The sequence below is a fragment of the Emys orbicularis genome, chromosome 3 (assembly GCF_028017835.1).
Source record: "Emys orbicularis isolate rEmyOrb1 chromosome 3, rEmyOrb1.hap1, whole genome shotgun sequence".
NCBI lineage: Eukaryota > Metazoa > Chordata > Testudines > Emydidae > Emys > Emys orbicularis.
This window is the reverse complement of record NC_088685.1, coordinates 76525908-76546373: the sequence shown is the minus strand read 5'-3', so window position 1 is coordinate 76546373 and position 20466 is coordinate 76525908. Positions and strand designations below refer to the sequence as shown.

Here is a 20466-nt window from a genome sequence, read left to right as displayed (position 1 = left end):
TTTTAAATGTTTATTTTTTACTGTTTTTTGTGTTTGTGGATTTTCTGAGAAGACCCTGTTGTTATCTCAGTGGTTTGACAGTGGATTTGGTCCAGTCATTGGTTCCAGTATTGGTTGTAGTCTGTTTCTCCCTCACCCCCCGCACATTTTCATTTACTCTCAAAATGCTGTAAGGCTTACTAGAAATGCAGGAGGTTGTTTACATTGGGGTTGAAGGAGCGAAAAGACCTATTTTAAAAATAAATAATTAAATGTGTACATTATTTTCTGTCAAACCCTTTTTTACGGTCCCTCAAAACCCAACTTTGAGCATAAACTTCTTGCTACTGTCCTTAAAAGCAACTAAGTAATACAAGGCTGTAATTAAATTCAGAGGTTGTGGTAACATTGTAGACATCCCACAGCTTTCTTCCTTTATCCAAAAGTCACATTGTGGTTGATGGCATGTCATAGTAAAATTAATATCACTATATAATGACATAGCAGTATATGACTTAGTTCTTTGCTGGTTTGTGGGAATTTTGAGATGCTGTCTATACCTTGTGACCATCTGGAAGCTGATATTACTACAGAATGTGGCAGCCTGCTTGCTAAGTGGTATTTCATCCACAGAGTATATTACACTGGTGCTCTGTAGTCTGTGCTGAAAACCAATAGGCTTCTGGGTGTAGTTTTCAGATAATGGTTTTCTATAAAGTCCTAGATGGTTTGGGTCCTAGCTCCCTGGCAGTGCTTAATTTGTGCCAGTGCTGAACCCAGGCATCTCTGGGCTTGCTGCATCAGTTATGAATGTAAAAAAAATTGCCAGAGCCCCGGCACCTCTTTCATTACAAATTAAGCAGTGCTCCCTGGTTTCGCTCCCTGACACAGTCCTTATTGAGCTCCCCCTGCAGGACACTCCCTACGCTGCTGGATCCGTGAGCTTTTGAGCACTCTGCCCTGAATCTGGTCAGACTCCAGGCATTGTCTCTGCCCTCTAGCCTCACTCCTTGAGTGCTGACTTTCTGCTGATACCCTTTTGTGAAACTGGGACCCCACAATCCACTTGCCCTAGGTCGCAAGACCAGTGCTGCCCCGCCCTCCCTCCAATCTCCCCAATAGCTTAAGCACACCCTATCCCAGATCTCTGCCATAGTGGGTAGTCCAGTTTAAAGTTTAGCCTTTCCGGGGCATATGACAGTGAGGCTTTGCAAAGTACACATGCTGTATTCATAGAGAGAGCCTAGAGACTTACAGATCCATGCAAAAAACCTGCATTCAAAACCCATCCCTCCTTTGCCCCCTCACTACTCCAAGATGTCTTTGGGTTTGTAGCCAGTCCCTTCAGGAGTCCCTGGACTTGACTCATCTGACTCAGTCTTCTCTCCCTGGTCATGCATTCTCCTTGTTGACTCCTGTAAGCAAGCTTGAGCTGGTCTGGCAGCCAAAAGAATCCCTCTGAACCAGAAACCACGTCCCTTTGTGTGTGCGCAGCATCTGAGTTTTTAACAGCCAGTCCTAATGCCTGATTTTTTTTGTTCTCCTTCTGGGGATTTTCCATCCCTCTGCAGACAATCTGAGGAAAACTAGTTTCCGTACGCTTGAACCATCCCATTGTTCTAAGGTGCTCTTACTCTTTGTGGCTATTCATGTTAATGACTCTCCATTGTTACTGGCCTGGGAGAGATGTGCCACCAGTGCTGGTAACAAGTGGCTGATTCCAAATACAATGAATTTCATAAAATCCACCGGAATTAATAAGTTTGTATGTAGACAGATTTGCCAAACCATTACACTCCCCATGTGATACTATTGCAGTTGCAATTGGCAAATTACTCAAGGCAACAGGGCCCTGATTTAAAAAGAAGGGGGCTCTCTTCCTAAGGGGTCCTCAAATCTGGAACTTCCCTAGCTTATACTGGCAAAGCCCAGATCTTTTAGGGAATATGGCAAAGCTCCTCTCTCTCTTTCTCCCCCTCTCCTTTTTTTCTTTTGATTTTCTGTATTGTGAGTACTTTGAGGGCTACAGCATGAATAGGTGTGGTTTATTAGAATCTCAAGTAAGTATTATTGTGGGAGTTCATTATGATCACTGTGATATGTTCTAACTACGCTAAAACCCCCAAACTGTAGGTATGTTTTAAAGAGATGAAAATAAATATCAGGTATATCTAGGGTGCCCATTGCATATGTCTGAATGCCACGTGCATGAATTAAGAACTGCATTAAGATTGTCCCTAGTGTGTTTTTTTGGTTTGTCTAATTACACTTACTGCATTTATTTTATTTTAGTTAGCTGCTTAAATAAATGTGAGCTAAAGAACTTCTGTATGAGAGAAATTGATCTGACACCACCACACCCATTTTGTCCACTTAGCCACCATTAACTGGAAGCGAGAACACCATGTAGTCACGAATAATTTGAGCTTTGTATAAGCATATAAAATAGCTGCCGCTGCAGTTTTGCTGATAAGGATAGAAAGTAAAATTGGAGGAACCATGGGAGTGGGCGAAAGTGTGGATAGCTGACTTGGGATATGGATGTTCCTGATTATGAGTTTTTGTTGATATGATACTAGGAGCTGCTTGTTGATGTTAGGAAAATTTTTAGTTTGCAAGGGGTGACTGAGTTATGCGCTTTGTTCTGAGCAACCTATAAAAAGATGTGTCTGAGTGCATGAGTTGGAGAAGTTCAGAGAGGTTTTCTATGAGCTAGAAGGCTGACACTCAACTCCCCAGCAACTAGGAGGAAGGCTGGCCATTAGAAACCTACCACTGACCACTCGACACCATCTCAGACTTTTGGTAATTATATCTGGGTTGTTCTAAACTGTTGCTATTTTAGATGTGTGCTTTGGACTCAATAAAAAGGGATTTGGGGGCAAAAGCACTCGCGTTTGTACCAATCGTTCATCAGAGGAGGAGCTGTGTTCCCACTGATTTATTTCCTGAAACTATCTGGAAGAAAAGATAGTTACCAATAGGTTTGGGTTCAGAAAACCCTAAGTAACATGTACACATCTCGAGGGGTTCCTGATACCCAGGGTCCATTCTCCACTACATTCAGGATACTTACTGGAGATTCTTTAGTGTTCCCTAATTGATCCAGCCTTCTCAGGCTTGCTGAGGCCCTGGCATCACTTCACAATTTTAAACTGGTACTTTTTCTTATCTTAAGAGGTGCTGAAGGAAGGTTGTTTCTTCTACCATTGTACAGACTGTTCTTGTGACAGCTGATGACCTCCTAGGAAATGCTGTAGTTAAGAATTTGATAGGATTTGTTGTCAAAGTTGTGTGCAGAGAGGTTAAGTGTCAGACATTAGAAGGTGAGGCACCAAACAAATGAATGGATGGCCATTTTAAAGTTTTTATGGCACTGTTTTTAATTGTGAGATGAGGAGGCAAGGCATATAACATCCAACATTAGGCATTTTATTCCTTTGGAAACATTGTTGTAGAGCTGGTTTTATGTATTAGTGAATTGCTGAAGTTTATTACTGGGAATCCGAAAATCGTTCTAATTGCTGATAAAATGGATTTAGAAAATGATTTGGAGGAGTGTTGGTATAATTTGCCAACAGTGATGAAGGTAACAGTGTTTGTGCACTAAAACTATTATTTCCAAATTTAGTGGTATAAATGTCTTGCAGAATATGATGTGTGTATGTGAAATGAATATGTATTATATATATATGGGGCCTATAGTGTCCTCTGTTCAAATTATCAGTATTATAAGAGCTTGATCCTGAAAGGCACTGTGCATGCGCAGCTCCTATTGTCTTTAATGGAATTGAGCATGCTCAGCATCTCTCAAGGGACAGGCCTTCAAAGCCCTCATCTGTACTGTACTGTACTGTCAGAGATCTGAAGAAGTTCAGTACCGCATTTTGTGAATTATAGCATGTATTTTATAGGCACTGTACAACATTAATTGGTGAACAGATTTATTCCATCAGCAGGACTGACATTATATGTCATCATTAGACAGTTTGGTGTTTCTGCAGTGAATAGTACCAGCAGTCCATACTAAAAGGTCCTTCTCTCTTCATAGGTGATTGACAGATAGATGGATGAATCAGAAGAAAGAAGCATTTCCTGGCACAAAGAGTCCCTGTTGTTAGTGCACACAGAAATCTATTGCCACTCTGCTTAAGTGAGGAGATGATGCTGGCATGCACTTCTCCTCAGGAGACTTTTTTTCCTCTTTCTTCAGAAGATGCCTGAAAAACATGATAAAAGTGGAGAAAAATAAGGCAGCCTTTATCAACATTCCCTGTAATGCCTATCTGCTGTATAAAGAAGGTCTGTGTGTCTGAAATGGATGAGGTCAAACCTCCAGTCCAAAACCCAGTTAGCTGCAGTCTAGCAATGTAGGTTCGTCCTCTCCTTCACACAAGAGGGCAGGTTCCCAGCTAACTTCTGACAGGATCTACCAAAAGAAGATAGTACTCATCCTTGTATTTGCTTCCTAGGCCACTGGTGGCATGAACGTTTCTCCAAGTCACCTGACAGAGCTTTTGCTCAGTCCACTTTGCCACTTAGGATATGGAGCTGGCAAAATACCTCAGTGAAACCAAACTCTCTGATGCTACTGTATCAACTCTCTATCTTGGCCTCCATGGAGATCTTGCCTTCTCTAAACACTTATAAGAGCAAGAAGTACTCTTCGTCGCCAAACAAAGAGCCCTATATTGCATAACAATTCTGACATGCATTTGTGTGCAAAAAAGAAATCCAAGCTTCTCTCTCAGAAGGTTTGAGGAGGCAGGGGAAATTTATTCAGCATCCTCTTCGGGGTCTGTTGACTCTTCACTGAGGCACTTTAAAGAAGAGGACACGAGCCACCTAATGAGATCAGTGCCCAAGACTTGACTGAGGATTCTGCTACCACAGAGAAGTGTTTTTTCCTGATGCTCACAAAAAGAAAGGTGTTTTTGCACTATTTCCAATCTAGAGTAAAGGTCCATGAGAGGGAAGACCCATGAGGAGGAAGTTTATCACCCATGAGCTGATAAACTTCCTCTGCCAAAAAGCATATAATACCCTCCCCTAAGGAGAAAAATGGTCTGAGGGCCTCTCTAAAAATAGACTCCCATATTACTGGGTGATCTACAAAATCATATATGTCTTTTGAAGAGGTAGCTTTATCTGATCCATCAAACAGGAAAATGGAAGCATCTTTAGGAAGGTATTTGATTCAGGAACGAAAGGCTTCAGCACAATTCTAAATAAATCTTTTGTCACCAGAGTTCTTTTTGTTTGGGTGTCAAGATAGATAGCTCTATCTTCTCATAAAATAATTAAAGAAAAATGAAAAGTAACTTAAATCATATTATTTTGGCTACTGATGATCTAGAATCTGTGATGCTACTTCAACTTTGTCAACATTTTTGTTAAATTTTTAGCCAGTGGAGTGTGTCACTGAACTTCAGAACAAACAATCGCTTCCATCCCTGTCATTCAGTAAAGGCACACTTTTTGGTATTGTATTCGTTAGGATGGCTAAATATGTTTAGAAGCAGAATTACCCATTTCCTAAGAATAAGAAAACATACTATCAGCCAAGTGGATTATTTTTGTCTTTTCACCTGGCTGCTCTGAGAATTTGCCTTGTTTCTCTCAAGCTCAAGGAGCGTTCCCTCATCTAATCCTTTAATAAATAATAATAATAATTAATGTTGCTAATATTATTATTTCTTCAGCCTGAGGAAAGGAGAAGCTGTAAACAAGTGTATCCTATACTCCCAAGTTATGTGGTGTTCTTCCTGTCCCTCAGCTCAGCTAGATGAATGTCTTTTCTCTCCTGTTTCTAGTGTTGAAGCATTCAGGAGACTTGAGAGTAATCTTAGATTGCAGGTAACTGTGCTAGTTTTTGGAATAAAGGGAATTCAATATGGAATCTCTTAAGTCTTGTTAACAGCTGTGCCACAAGAAGCAATCTTCCATGTACATCTAGTGCAACATCTCATCAGAAGATACAAGACCATAATAAATAAACTTCAATAACAACCTGCATGTATTTCACATAAGACACACTTAAAACATTCTTTCAGTGGTGTCTGAGTTATCCTCAGGCAACATCTATCTGTCAGACAGGTCCTTAAGCTCCTTGGTTTTTGAGTTTCTGGATTTCTCTCTTTCCTGAGAATGGAACCAAAACATCTGTTCTCCAGAAAAATGACTCTCAATTCCAGAAAATGTCAAGAAGCCTCCCAGTTTGTTTGATCAACCTATTAGTGTGTGAATTCCAAGGAAGTTTCTTTTTCTGGTTTCTGAGTGCACTCTCCACTATGACACTTTGTGACAGGATAGGGCTATCTTTTTTCCCCCTCTAACTCATCCTTCTTCCTGTCAGTCACCAGTGAAGGGAGGAGGACCTATTGTGATGGACCTACTCTCACAGAAACCTATTACACAGGTAGGGGATTTTTTTTTCTTCACATATATTAATATATTATTAATAATATATATTAATTTCACTAAAGACATTATTCAGCTCACTCATTGGGCAGACATTTGCTGCCTAGTTTATTCATTGTGTTTTTTAGTGGATTTTGGTTTTGGTTACAACATGACCAACGTAAAAAAGCAATCTGTAGCAGGCTTTACACTGCTACAATTTTTTTTACATATGTCTAATGATTTTTCACCTTACTCTGTAAAATAAACCACCACGAGGAAAGAGGCAGCAAGAAAAGAAGCAATAATGAATTATTGCATAGTCTCTTGACACCACCATCATGAGCTTCTTTAGGGAGCTAACTTTGTTCGGATACTTGCCACTGAAATGACTTTTAATTTATTTTTTCTGCTTTTAATTTTTGTGTGTGTGGGTGTGTATATTTTACATCCAAAATTAGAGCTAGTATAATTTTTCATTGGAAAAAAAATAGCCTTTTTCAAAAATTAAACATTTTCACCAAAAGTTGTTTACATTGAATTGTTTCATTTCTTGTATTAAAAAATAATAAGCAAGACATCCATTTACCATTTTTTTGTCTTGGGTTTTGGTAAATAATATTTCAATAAGTTTTGTTTAAACTCAATTTTAAAAAAAGTGACACTCTGAAATAAAAACAACTTTGAAATTTCACATTTTTCAGTTTTTACTATTTGTGACCAGCTGTCTGCAAAATTTAGAATATAAAATCAGATTTGAAGAATATGCTGTGCCATAAATAACATAGAGCAGATTTTGGAAGCCGAAAAATATTAAAAAACTTATCTAGACTATAGAACCAGAACACTGCTGTGTGAATTTGGCTCTTCCTCTATATAAATGTAGGTTGTATACAATATTTTCTTCATTCCCACATATGCCTCTGCCACTGATATAATTTTAGAAGTCAAATTTATAACTAGCTTATTGCCAGGACAAAGTGAAATTGATGTGATCCTGGTCAGTTTGTCTGTATCTTCTTGAGTTGGTATAAGATAGGGATACACCTTGTATATAACTGTTATAGAATCAGCATGATCATTTGAGTAGAACAACAGGTAAGGAAAAACACCTTTGCAGCCCTATTTCATCAACCTTAGTGCCCCCATTAGGAGAAAATGACCAGTTCCTTCCCTGTGTAGAGGCCAGGATGGTGTCATTTACACTTGGTTGCTGTAGAAGCACTATGGGAAGAAGTGACAGCCCAGTCCTTGCTATAATCCTATCCTGAAGGATTGTCTCACAAGGAAACTCAAAATTGTAGGAAAACAGAACTTTGGCCATCCTGCAGCAAATATAAACTCACTATTACAGTAGTGATCGGAGGCCTCTCTCAGAATTGGTTTTCCATTGATGTTCCCATCTCTCCGCTGTTTGTTTTCACTTCTAAGGACTTGTCCAGATTAGGGGTACCTGCACCAGTGTAATTAAACATTGTAGGTATACCAATAGATAGCCTGTACCAGTGCAAAGCAGAAAGGTGTGATGTACCCAGGATAAGTTGCGCTAAAGGAAGCGTTGCCTTAAACTGGTGCAACAACCTCCCTATCCCCCTACCCAAAAATCCAGTATAGCTGGTGTCTAACATGAAACAAACTTGTTTCATGTCATACCCAACACTCTCCTAAGACCTTTATTCTAAGAGTTACTTTTTCTATTATGTCATTAATAGGAACAATATTTAACTTCGCTTGGTGCCTTTCGTACTCCAGTATCACAATGTGCTTTACAAAGCATTGAGATTCCCTAGTTATGCAGGTTTCAGAGTGGTAGCCATGTTAGTCTGTATCAGCAAAAACAACGAGGAGTCCTTGTGGCATTTTAGAGACTAACAAATTTATTTGGGCATAAGCTTTCATTCTGCATGCAGCAATAGCTCACACACAGATTTAGGCATCAGAAACTGTTGCAGTTAGGAGGATGTTGGACACTTATTTATATTTATACTTGTTAATTTTTTTTACTTTCCACAGGGCTTGTCCTTTATATGTTGTCAATCCCAAACTCAAGGTGCCTATTTGAACCAACTGCTAGGAAGCGTTATTCAGCAGTATTTTGGGCGCTTTCTCCCTCCTTCACCATCTTCTCCAGGAACTGGACAGCATCCCATGCTGCTGGCATTATGCAATTCTATTACCATCCCACAGACCTTACATCTGCGGAAGACCACTGTGCATGTCATAAAGTAAGGCCTGAAGAAGGAGTAAGCCAGTTTGTAGATACCTAGACTTAACTTCTTCCCAAATAATCCATGGGGGGACAATGGTATTAATTATTATTATTGTTTATATTGGAGTAGCGCACACACAGCCTTCAGTCTGGATCTGGGCCCCATGTGCTGCGGGTTGTACAAACACATAAGAGACAGTCCCTGCTCCAAAGAGCTTTTAATCTAAATTAAATCAAGATGCAATAGTTGCCTGTAGCAAACATCAGAAGGTGGTTGATGGTGGGGGAAATGAGGATAACTGTAATGAGAACACAGATTATACAGACCAGCTAAGAGCATAATTTTCAGGTGGCATGTCTTTTTTTTGTTTTGTTTTGTTTTGTTTTTTGTTAGATGAATAAACAGGAGATGAATGGAATGTCTACAGGATTTACATTTTTAGTGACTTCTGTGTGAAAAGAGTTCTCATGTCAAATACATTATTATGTTGGTTTATTTCAGTTTTATTTTAAATGAGGTTGAAGTGGGAAAAAGATAAAGCAGTGCAAATATTTTTATTTTTGGTCTATTACTTCCTGAATGTGCAGGCTGGAAAACAGCAGGGAAAATAGAGACTCTGAAATGAACCTCGGTTCAGGACTCCGTTGAATAGTTCATCAGAGATCCTGGTCCTTGTGAACTGGGAGCAGACACGATAAAGAACAGAAGAGAAGGCAAATGTCTTGCGCTGGGGCCATTATTTATTCATTTAAAATTTACCCTTCTTAGCCTCTGAGCACATGCGCAGCAGCTTGAATTTAACAATTAAAACACCACAAAACTATCTTAAAGTACTCTTCCCCAAACACCAAATAAACGTACTGCCTACTTCCCTCAATCAAATCCTTGAGAAACTAGATACTGTATTGTAACCTCTAATTAATGTGACAGATAATATCAGAGGTAGTCTGGCTCATTGATGGGGCACTGGACTGGGAGGCAGAAGATCAGGGTCTACTTAGAGCACTGCTGTTGACTCTAACTGTGGGCAAATCACTTCACCACTCAATGCCTCAGTTTCTTAATAGGTAATGTTGGCATAATATTTCCACCCACCTCTGTAAAGTGCTTTGAGATCTACCAATGAAAAGCACTTTATAAGTGTTTAGTGAAGGTGGTGGTGTTATAATCTATTATTTATTATTATAGATAGGTCTACTAGCATTGCCTATTATTAAGGTTGTTTGACACTTTCCATTATAAGACCCTGTTTCCAGTTGCTTATAAGTTTGCCAAATTTTAACTTTTGGGCTGAAATTTTACATGCTGGTTTTTTGCCTCAGGTTAAATATATCTGGAAAATTTCAGAAAAACCTGAGAATGAGGCTAGGGAAAAATACATTGGCTTGCCCATTTAAAAAAATTCTGGTGACCTTTTCTTTGAGACACTCTAATGTCTCTATACTTTGGAGCCAGGACTTGAACTTTGGCACTAGGGTGGCTTTTTTGTCAGAAAAAATCCCCCCAAATTTGGCTAAATTATAAGCCATTGGAAAATCACAGTTCACACATGCTCAGTAGAAACTTGCTAGACAGCTAAATTCCCCAAAGATTCCATCCATCCTGGGGCTGAACATGACTTTCCTTGTGATTGCTGCTCTGGGCTACTTATGGACACTGGAACTTGGAACAGAGATCCTGTCTCTCTTGTGTTCTCAGTACCTTCCCACTGGCTCAGACAGCATGGAGGAAAAAGCTGGTTGATTCTATAGCAGAGAGGATAAGAGCCAAACTGGCAGGCATAGGGAATAGATTGGAACAAGGAGCTTTGATGTGAGAGAGAAAAAGAAGGATGGTAGGAGAGGGGAAACTGGAACAATGGGTTGGAGTAGGAAAGACTGGGGCTTGCTGGACAAAGAAACTGGGAGGCAGGTAGGGGAGATGGGGACTGGGAGCCGGTGGGTTGAAGGGTTGAGATCAGACCCAGGGAGCGTCTGGGACTGGTTGGGCAAGGAACCAGGGAGAGTGGCGACTGGGAGTAGAGGTGGGTGGGAAACAGTTTTCCATGCCTATTAACATTTTTGAGATTTCAAAAATTTTCCTGTTCCAAAACAGAGATCTTTCCATTTTTTTGGGGGCAAAAAAACAGAGAAAGACCCCCACCATCCACCCCAGAATACCCAATAGCCTGGTGGTTAGGGCACTCACCTGGGATGTGGGAGAACCAAGTGTAAGTCCATGTTCTAAATCAAACAGAGCAGTTACTTGAACCTGGGTCTCCTACATTCCTGAGTTCTCTAACCATTGGACTATTGGTTATTCTGTGGTGGAACGCTTTTTCTCTGGTTTTGACCAGAAATTCCATCCTGCACCTGAGAAACATTCCCAACAAAAGTTTTGTCAAAACTGATAAGTTCCCGCTAAAAGTTTTGGTTTCAAGGAATCAGCATTTTGTGATTTAACCCATTTCATTGAAAAATTCCTGACCAGCTCTAGCTGAGATGAGGCAGGGAAGAGTTGGAGCAAGGTAGACTAAGGGCTTGTCTACATGTAAACCATTTCAGCAGCATTGCTGCAGCTAGTTGGCAAAGTGAAGACGAAGGGGTTCTCCCGTCAGCGTAGGTAATCCACCTCCCCGGGAGGTGGGTAGGTAGGTTGCTGGGAGAATTCTCCTGTCAACCTAGTGCTTTCTACACTGCGTGGTTAGGCCGGTTTAACTGCATTGTTCAGGTGTGTAGATTTTTCACAACCTGGAGCAACGTATACTGACCTAATTTCCTAGTGTAGACCAGGCCTGAGACAAGTTGAGGAGCCTGGGGAGTAAGACTGTGACTGGGAGCCAACGGGGATGGGAACAGGGGCTGGAGGAAAAGTAGTATGTGATTATGTAATTAAACACTGTATCATCATGCATACACACCGGGGAGAGGGGAGGGGGGGCAAATTAACATTGCACAGGCTGACAGATCCAGAGGAGCATGTACTGTAATGCCTTGTACTCAGTTTCACTGGAACTTCTTGTAATGTTGCACTTATTAACTGACTTATTCTTAGGACATGTCTACACTTAACATGCTACAGCGGTGCAGCTGCACCACTTCAGTGTACACACTGCCTCCACTGACGACAGGGGTTCTCTTATCAGCGCAGGTACTCCACCTCCCCAAGAGGCGGTAGCTAGGTCAAGGGAAGAATTCTAGGGCTGTCTATACTGGCGGTTATGTTGATATAGCTACGTTTCTCAGGTGTAGATTTTTCATACCCCTGAGAGACGTGGCTATACCAATGTAAAGCAGGCCTTATTCCTCATGGGCAATATTTTTTTTTTTTTTAAGCTAGTGTTAGATATCTGGAAAGTTATTTTGCATGCTCCATAAGTTATTGTATTACCTGATGAGTAAATGCAATGTTATGTTATTGTACTACATATATTTTCTCTTGAGCTAATAAAATCAAAGGAACAGAGGGTCCTGTGGCACCTTTAAGACTAACAGAAGTATTGGGAGCATAAGCTTTCGTGGGTAAGAACCTCACTTCTTCAGATGCAAGGTCTTGCATCTGAAGAAGTGAGGTTCTTACCCATGAAAGCTTATGCTCCCAATACTTCTGTTAGTCTTAAAGGTGCCACAGGACCCTCTGTTGCTTTTTACAGATTCAGACCAACACGGCTACCCCTCTGATACTTAAAATCAAAGGGTTGTCTTTATATTTCAATAAACTCATTCCTAATTTCAGACTAACTATGGTTCAGATTCTTGCATCCTCTTGGTGAAAAACAATAACTGAAGTCATCAAGTTGGAACACTTAAAATGTGCTTGATGTCAAAATTCATTCCTGCCCTAGGGTGTCAGTTACCGTTTGTCTTTGTGACCAATGTTATATTTGAGCCTGCTGTATTTATTCTGGCTGAGCAGAGGTAGAGGTTGTCTGTCCCTTTACAATATAATGTTGGCAAAGATGAAGTAGTAGCAACTGTGTTAATATAACTTCAAACCATATTGACTGTGAATAGTTAAACTTCTTAGGGTTTTAGTCAACCAGAAAGCATGTAAGAAATAAAATAATTGACTAAGAATTCTTAAAATATTTTGGAGGCCTATTTTCAAGGTCACGCTGTTCTGGATACTTTGTCCTTGGAAATTTGGTGGATGTTTCCTGGAAACAAAGGAAAAAGTCAACTTACACAATGGGAGTTCTGTATGTTTGAGAGCAGACAATTGGAGTGGAGATCTCAAATGGGGATCTGAGGAGAAGTTTGCCCACAGAGCATAAATGCAAAGGGTCAAATATGGTGTGGGTTTGAAAAGAGCGTATGCATTTAAGGATATGTCCTTGGGTATTATTGCTTATAAGTAGCCATTTGCCTGTGTATAATTGGGTTTTGCACAATCAAAAGTTGTCTATTTTTTGTGTGGATTCAGCTTTTATAGACATATTTGAGCATTTGACCATAATTGTGATAACTGCCATTTCTGGGTTAGCACAACAATAGGTGAGTTGTAAGCCCCTACTCTGTGGTGCTCTGCTGAATTGTGAGTAGGGTGACCAGATATCAAGTGTGAAAAACTGGGATGGGATGGGGAGTAATAAGCACCTATTAAGAAACAGCCCCGAATATCAGGACTGTCCCTTTAAAACTGGGATATCTGGTCACCCTAATTGTGAATCATTTCTAAGACTAAGACAAAGAGAAGCCAGTAGCTGATCCTACATAATGATAGAAATCTACTTAATGGCCCTCCTGGTGATATACGGCCATACTCTATTTAAAGGATGTAATATTTTATTTGTTGTACCATTGCTTAATGAAAAAATAAGTTATAGACTGAGCTTTATTTTGTTCCAGGGAAAACTACCTCCAGTTCAAAGGTAACTCCCCTCCTCCTCGCCTGGCCTCAGTTCTGGCTTTCATCCTTCAAGTATTTCAAAGAACCAAGAGCACTGAAGTATGTGACATTGAGTTGCTTCTCCCTGCTGTGTTGAAATGCATGGTATTAGTTAATGAAACACAAGGTGAGATGCTTGTTAACTTTAAATATACTTGTACATATGTAATATTTTATACTTACTGAGCACTTTTCATTCAAGTAGGTAGGTTTATTACACTGCAGAGAGTGGTAAAGGCACATTCCCAGCCAGTACCGTCCAGTTTGCAACTGTGTTAGGCCCCCTCTTGAAGCATGAGCTGGCTAAGTTTTGTACTGCCAGGGCCCCTCTGTAGGATGACTTTCTGCCAAGACCAGGAACCCAACATAACCCAGGGTTGAATACAGCTCCAAATTTATAAAAGAAGAAAATCAGCTTTGCAAATTAGTATTATCCCAAATAAATTGGGGTAGAAGGAAGGATAAATATATTGAGTACTTTTTGGGGGGGGGGGGGGGAGAAAGAGAGAGAGAAAAAAGACAGTAGTACTGTTGGTGATAGTTGATAGTTCCTGTTCTTAGTTTTGAGCAGGGTAGAATGGCCTGACTGCTTCCTTCTCATTCGGAGTGGGAATGATCTAAAGAATACAAACAAAACCCAAACTGAAATATATACCTCCATTTCCATGGAGCGTGTATGTCTTTAGGGGACAATGCTTAAAATATACATTTCCCCCTTTTAAAAAAGACTGTGCTTAAAATCTGTGTATTTCAATCATAACAGTGGGGAGGTCAGAGTTCTATGGCAGTGGTTCTCAACCACGGGTCCGGGGGTCCTGGGGGGCCATGAGCTGGTTTCAGGGGATCCGCCAAACATGGCTGGCCTTAGACTCGCTAGGGTTCAGGGCAGAAAGTCGAAGCCTGAGGCCCTGAGTTCCAGCACCTGGGGCTGAAGCCTGAGCAACTTAATTTCGCTGTGCCCCTTGTGGCATGGGCCCCCGGGCAATTGCCCTGCTTCCGACCCCTTAATGCTTTTATATGGAGAAAAACAGTTGTTGTGGGACATGGAGTTTTTATGGAATGTTGGAGGGGCCTCAGAAACCCCTTTTCTGTTGAATAAGTCTGTGATTCGTTCTGTTCTTTATAGCCAACTTAGCTTGTGTTTTTTTTTTTTTACAGTTAAAAAACTATCTAGCGAGATTCTGCAGTATATGGTAGAAGGCTGCCAAGCAGGGTTGGGAAGAGAACCTGCCACCCAACTGACTTCTGTGTTTAGGTAACCAGAAAATACGCTAACTGGCAGTGCAGCTATTGCAAAGCATTTGACAGCAAACATATTTTTTTAAATAACTAATTATCCCTAACCTAATGCACTGTTACTTGTTTATGGTACTTAAATTATTGCATTCTTGGCAGTGGTTTAAAATACTGGTTGGCTAAAAAGTGAAAGAAAAAAATACAAATTTTCCTGTGGATTCCATACTGTTTTGAAAGATAAACAACAGAGGGATGTATTGCAACCATAATGGGAGAAACTCCTTAGGCGAATGGTGAAGCATGTCGTCAGAGGCCAAGTTGCCAAAGTGTACATTCCTAAATTGAAAGGCACATCTGACTTTTTTTTGCTTTTACATTTTTTATTATTGAAATTCCGAATTTGTGACATTCAGATTTTTCACCGTGAAAATTGAGCTTTTTACCAAACTTGACAGGATTGTATTGCCCATGAACTCACTCTCCATGCACATACAGTGAACAAATTGCATGAGCCCAGTGCCCAAAGAAATTTTGCAAACATAGACCCTGATCCTGTATTGTATAGTGTGCAGGCTGACAGCTGGGTGGACAGTCCCATTGAAATCAGTAGGGCTCTTTGCTGGAACACCAGTCTGCCCACACGCTACAAAAAGCAACTTTTTCAGGGGGCATTTTATGTCCGATTTTGCATGCCCTCACCTCACCATTCTGACTATTATATATATATTTAAGCCCTGATCCTGCAAGCTCCTCTACGCAAGAAGTCGCCTGCTTCAGGGCAGAGTGCCCTGGACGAAGGGGTCAGCCCACATGGAGCAGCTTGCAGGATCTCCGGACTTTAAGTTTCACTGGTAAAAATATGTGCATGTACATGTTGATCCTGTAGCATTAGCCTTTAAAAATGCAGCCCCTAAAGTCTTTTGTATAAAATGAAAACTTCCATGCACTCAAGATGGTTCTGCTGATCAGACTCTATTGGTGGTTGTTCCTTTGCACATTCTCTATATCTAGTTTTGACCTTGCATGAAGTGCCCCTGTTTCTCCTTCAGGCAATTTATCCAGGACTATACCACAGTATATGATCATCAGGTTTACAGCATCCTGGAAGTAGTGGCAGTCTTGGATCAGCCCCTAGTTATCAGTCTGATTCCAACAATCACACAGTCCCTGAAGGATTCAGAGCACAAACAAGGGCTTGGCAGAAACACTGCACAAAGGTACATTTTGTATTATTATTGCTTTTTGTCAGTGAACAACAGAGGTGTATTCTCTTGATGGATGGCAACTTTAGACTGCAGCATAGATTTCGTGTAACTGATGTGTAAGTACGTTCAGCCAGAAATTTACCTTTTTTTAGAACTTTAGCACATACAGATAGCATTTCACAATTCTAAGTTTTCTCAGATGTTTTGACACCAAGCTTACAAAAACACACACACTAATTTATGCAGAGCCTGCTGGCTTCCATATAAATAAATAATGGTTATTTATATTACATTAGCACTTAGGAGCCCACTCATGGACCTCTTTATGCTACATGCGATACAAACACAAAACAGAAAGTCAGTCCCTGCTCCAAAGAGCTTACAATCGATTTAGTTCCTTAGTTGGATTGTGCTATAAATCCCTATTTTTAAGGATTTATACTCCAATTTTAGTGTAAATATCTGATTCAGGCTTGGCATAAGAAATATCCATGGATTAATTGTAAGGGTTGTTGTACACAGTATAAAATAAAAAAATAAAAGCTGGTGATTTCAGAGCTTTCAAAAAATCCTTTCCTCAGAGTCATTTTAATTTTATATAATATAAACTGAAAATACTAAAATTAAAACAAAGAGGATACCAAAATATACTTTACAATGAACCAGAACTTCACCAGTAATGTATGATTTCCCAGTGGAGCATGAGAGAAAGGGTCAAGAAATCAGTCTTGTGAGTGGATACAGTCATGCAGGATACATATATTAAGGAAGATGCTCACTTAGAGGATTCTAAATGAGGAGGAACGATTCCATCTTCTCATGCATAAAAGTATAATTTGTCTCACTTTTATAAGTCAAGAAAATAGAATGCATGCTGTGGTCCTAAGCACTAGTAAGAGATTGGTGTTCAGATTTTTTTTTTTCTACCAAAGAAAGAATAACATAATGGGGGAGCAGTACTTTTCTGTAATAAGGTAATGTGTTCCTTTTCATTCCCTTGATACAGAAAGGAGAGGGATGGAGGTTAAAATTTAAAGGAAGGAAAAATACTGAAAGTCAGGAGTTTTTTTTAATTGAGTAATATGCACATTAAAATGTGTAATGTTTGTTCCAACATGAGTACAGTGTTTAACCATGTAGAATATTAACTCTCATAGGTCCCAATTATTCTTACATTTATTGGTTTTTGATCTAGCTAAGGATCAAATATGTAAATTTACTATTGGTGTTTCCTATTCAGCTGGGTATTTAGGCATATGACTGTAACTAACGTCACTAAGCGGTGTGAATAACCCTCACCCCTGAGTGCCGTAAATTATACTGACCTAAGTGCAGGTATGGACAATGCTATGTCTGTGGGAGAAGCCTGGGAGAGCTTCTCCCGCCAACGTAGCTACCACCTCTCGTGGAGGCAGGAGTTTAGCCGACAGGAGAGCATCTCCACCACAAGCGTTACAGTGACACAGTTCACTTGCATCTGAAGAAGTGAGGTTCTTATCCACGAAAGCTTATGCTCCCAATACTTCTGTTAGTCTTAAAGGTGCCACAGGACCCTCTGTTGCTTTTTACAGTGACACAGCTGCAAGTGCTGTAGTGTAGATGTAGTCTTAGTCTCTAGAAGTGCTTAAAATTATGTTGTTGCTTAAGTTCCTTGCTGAGTGGGGCTAGGGCTACTGAAAGGGTGAAATCCTGGCTCCATTGAAGCCTTTGCAAGTTTTGCCATTGACTTCAGTGGGGTCTGGATTTTACCCACCATGTGTAAAGTTAAGCAAGTGTGTAACTCTTTGCAGGATTGGGGCTATAAATATTATATTCATTTTGTATTTTATACTGTCATACAAACTCCAACTCATAAAATATGTACAGTGTCTAAGCATATTTTTCAGTCATTGTCCATGCTACAAGTTTCATTTTCAACAGAGTACAAATGAAAGGAGTTAAATATAAAATAAAATATGATGCTTTTTATTCAGTTTCTCTCCTTTTAAAGCCCCTCTTACCCTCCACGAAAAAATAGTTGCTTCTATTTTAAATAAGTGCATGCGGTGTTAGACTGCTATTCCACTATTCATAGAAGGATTTTCAAATTCCCTCAGTTTTTCCTTTTGATCATGTAGTCTGTAGACACTTTTATATAACATTTTTTATACTGTCAATAAAGCAAAGCTCATCCATTTGCTAACAGAGCGTAAAAAGACAGTTTGTTTGACCTTCCCCAAGAATATACTAGGGGATTACCAAACTGTCAAGTTTTCTTTAGTAATAACTACTCTAAGATCTGGTGTTAATGTTCTCCACAATGTTTTCTCTATACATGCGTAAAAACTTTATTAATAAACTGCTTCCCTGTCCACCCCTTTAAGGTGATCCATGAATAAGGCTATGATTTTGTCATGGATATTTTTAGTAAAAGTCATGGACAGGTCACAGGCAAGAAACAAAAAATCACGGAAGCCGTGACCTGTCCCTGACTTTACTAAAAACACATTCCTGACAAAATGGGAAGGGAGGAGGGTCTAGCACCCTGCCCCTTCCCCTTCCCCTGCCTGCAGCAGCTGGAAGATGCCGGGTCTCCCTGCCAGCGACGGAGGCTGGGGAGCTGTGTGGGGGCCTCTTCCAGTGGCCGCTGAGCAGCTCCGGTATCCCTCTGCCTGCGGCCCGGAGGGGGGGGGGGGGGAGGGCGGATGACACCAGCTGCTCACAGTGGCAGCTGGGGAGCTCAGGGGTCCCCGCGGGTGCAGGCAGCAGCCTACGGAAGCTGGGCTGCTGCAGGAGTCCCCTGCTGCTGGCTTCAGCAGATGTTACTGAGCATGCTTAGTACACTCTAAGTAGCACATTCAGTCAGATAGCAGTTTTTTACACTACAGGGCGGCTGGTCAGCTGAGAGGGCCCTCAATGTGACAAAGGTCACTGGAAGTCACAGATTCCGTGACTTCCGTGACATAACCGTAGCCTTATTCATGAACAATGAAAATACAGTCATCCTAGTAAAAAGCTTTCTTTCTCAAATCTAGATCCTCTAAGCATAAATATCTATGTATATAATTTTGCATTATTCTATGTATGCTTACTATATTTGTTAAAGTTCAGATCCCATGTAAATCAGAACCAATGCCAAGAAATTACACTGGTAATGACACTATCAAATGTTATGGTTTAACATGAAAATCACAGCAAATATATGCAACCTATTTGTAGAATTGAAATGATTGAGAAGGATATTTTGTGAAGAAAAATATAGAAATATTTCATATCTGTTCTTTACATAAATGTCTTCATGGATAATTAACTAATGATATGGTGATATCTTTAACCTTCTTTCTAAGCCCATTGTAGCAACCTGTCATAGTGTGCCGTTTTGGAACCACCACTCCATGAACTACATACAAAATATCCTAAACAAAAATTAAATATGTGGTAACATAGTGAGCTCTGTACATGATTCTGGTTTTGAGCCTCAGCTAGACAAGTAAATACACAATTTAAAATAAAGAAGTGTCTAGCTTAGGAGGAAAGTTTACTTAGTAAATGGAATATCTTCAAGATCTATGTGCCAAACAAACTAAAGGAAGTATTTCTTCACACAACGCACAGTTAACCTGTGGAACTCTTTGCCAGAGGATGTTGTGAAGGCCAAGACTATAACAGGGTTAAAAAAAGAACTAGATACATTCATGGAGGATAGGTCCATCAATGGCTATTAGCCAGGATGGGCAGGGATGGTGTCCCTAGCCTCTGTTTGCCAGAAGCTGGGAATGGGTGACAGGGAATGGATCACTTGATGATTACCTGTTGTGTTCATTCCCTCTGAAGCACCTGGCATTGGCCACTTTCGGAAGACAGGATACTGGGCTAGATGGACCATTGGTCTGAGCCAGTATGGCCGCTCTTATGTTCTTAGGTGCCATGCCATTCGATCCTTGTTTGCCCCTCAGCCAAACTTCGCTAAAAATTCATAGTAAACAAAGCAATTGCAGAAGCGAGGAAGGAAAAAGTTCTGATTTTACCTCACGTTACGGGAAAAGCTTGCATGAAAACTGTATTTTTTTACTCTTCAGTCCTATGAAATTGTTTAACTAACATATTATATGCTTTTGTTTTTAACAGAGAAGCCTACAAAAGACTGTTATCTCGCCTTACAGCAACTGGTCAAAATGAGATACTAAAACTGGAAAATGAGACAAGTTAACGATGTATTGGTGATTAATTCTTTCCCCCTGAAATGTTTGCACACTGTTACTGCCTGTACTGTTATTGTAATGCACTATCAAAGTTGTTTATCTTTACAGATAGAATCTATTTAATGCTTTTAAAAAGTTAAGCTGTTTTTCCAATAGTATTGGTAGCGTTTGACTATTGCCAGAAATATGAAGAGTAATTCAAATATTTTGTCTTTCAGTTGATGACTGAAAGATATTGCAAATTCATTAAATATTAGAAACATCCATCTAAAATTCACAAGAAGACACAAGACAATGTGTGGGATTTTCAGTAGAGCCTAAGTGACTTAGCGCAAGTCCCATTGACATTGTGTGTTTTGAACAAAATTTTAATTTCTAAATTTTTAATGG

At 40.1% G+C, this 20466-nt stretch overlaps 1 protein-coding gene across 1 annotated transcript in view; it reads left to right on the top strand.

Annotated features, from left to right (window-relative positions):
* Positions 1-20084, top strand: part of MMS22L (MMS22 like, DNA repair protein) — a 144313-nt gene extending 124229 nt beyond the window's left edge. Inside the window, exons 21-25 of the mRNA XM_065401695.1 lie at positions 8392-8603; positions 13415-13581; positions 14613-14709; positions 15740-15907; positions 20003-20084. Of these exons, the coding sequence (XP_065257767.1) occupies positions 8392-8603; positions 13415-13581; positions 14613-14709; positions 15740-15907; positions 20003-20084 (726 nt within the window). The remainder of the gene's footprint in view (positions 1-8391; positions 8604-13414; positions 13582-14612; positions 14710-15739; positions 15908-20002) is intronic.
* The last annotated feature ends 382 nt before the right edge of the window (positions 20085-20466 follow it).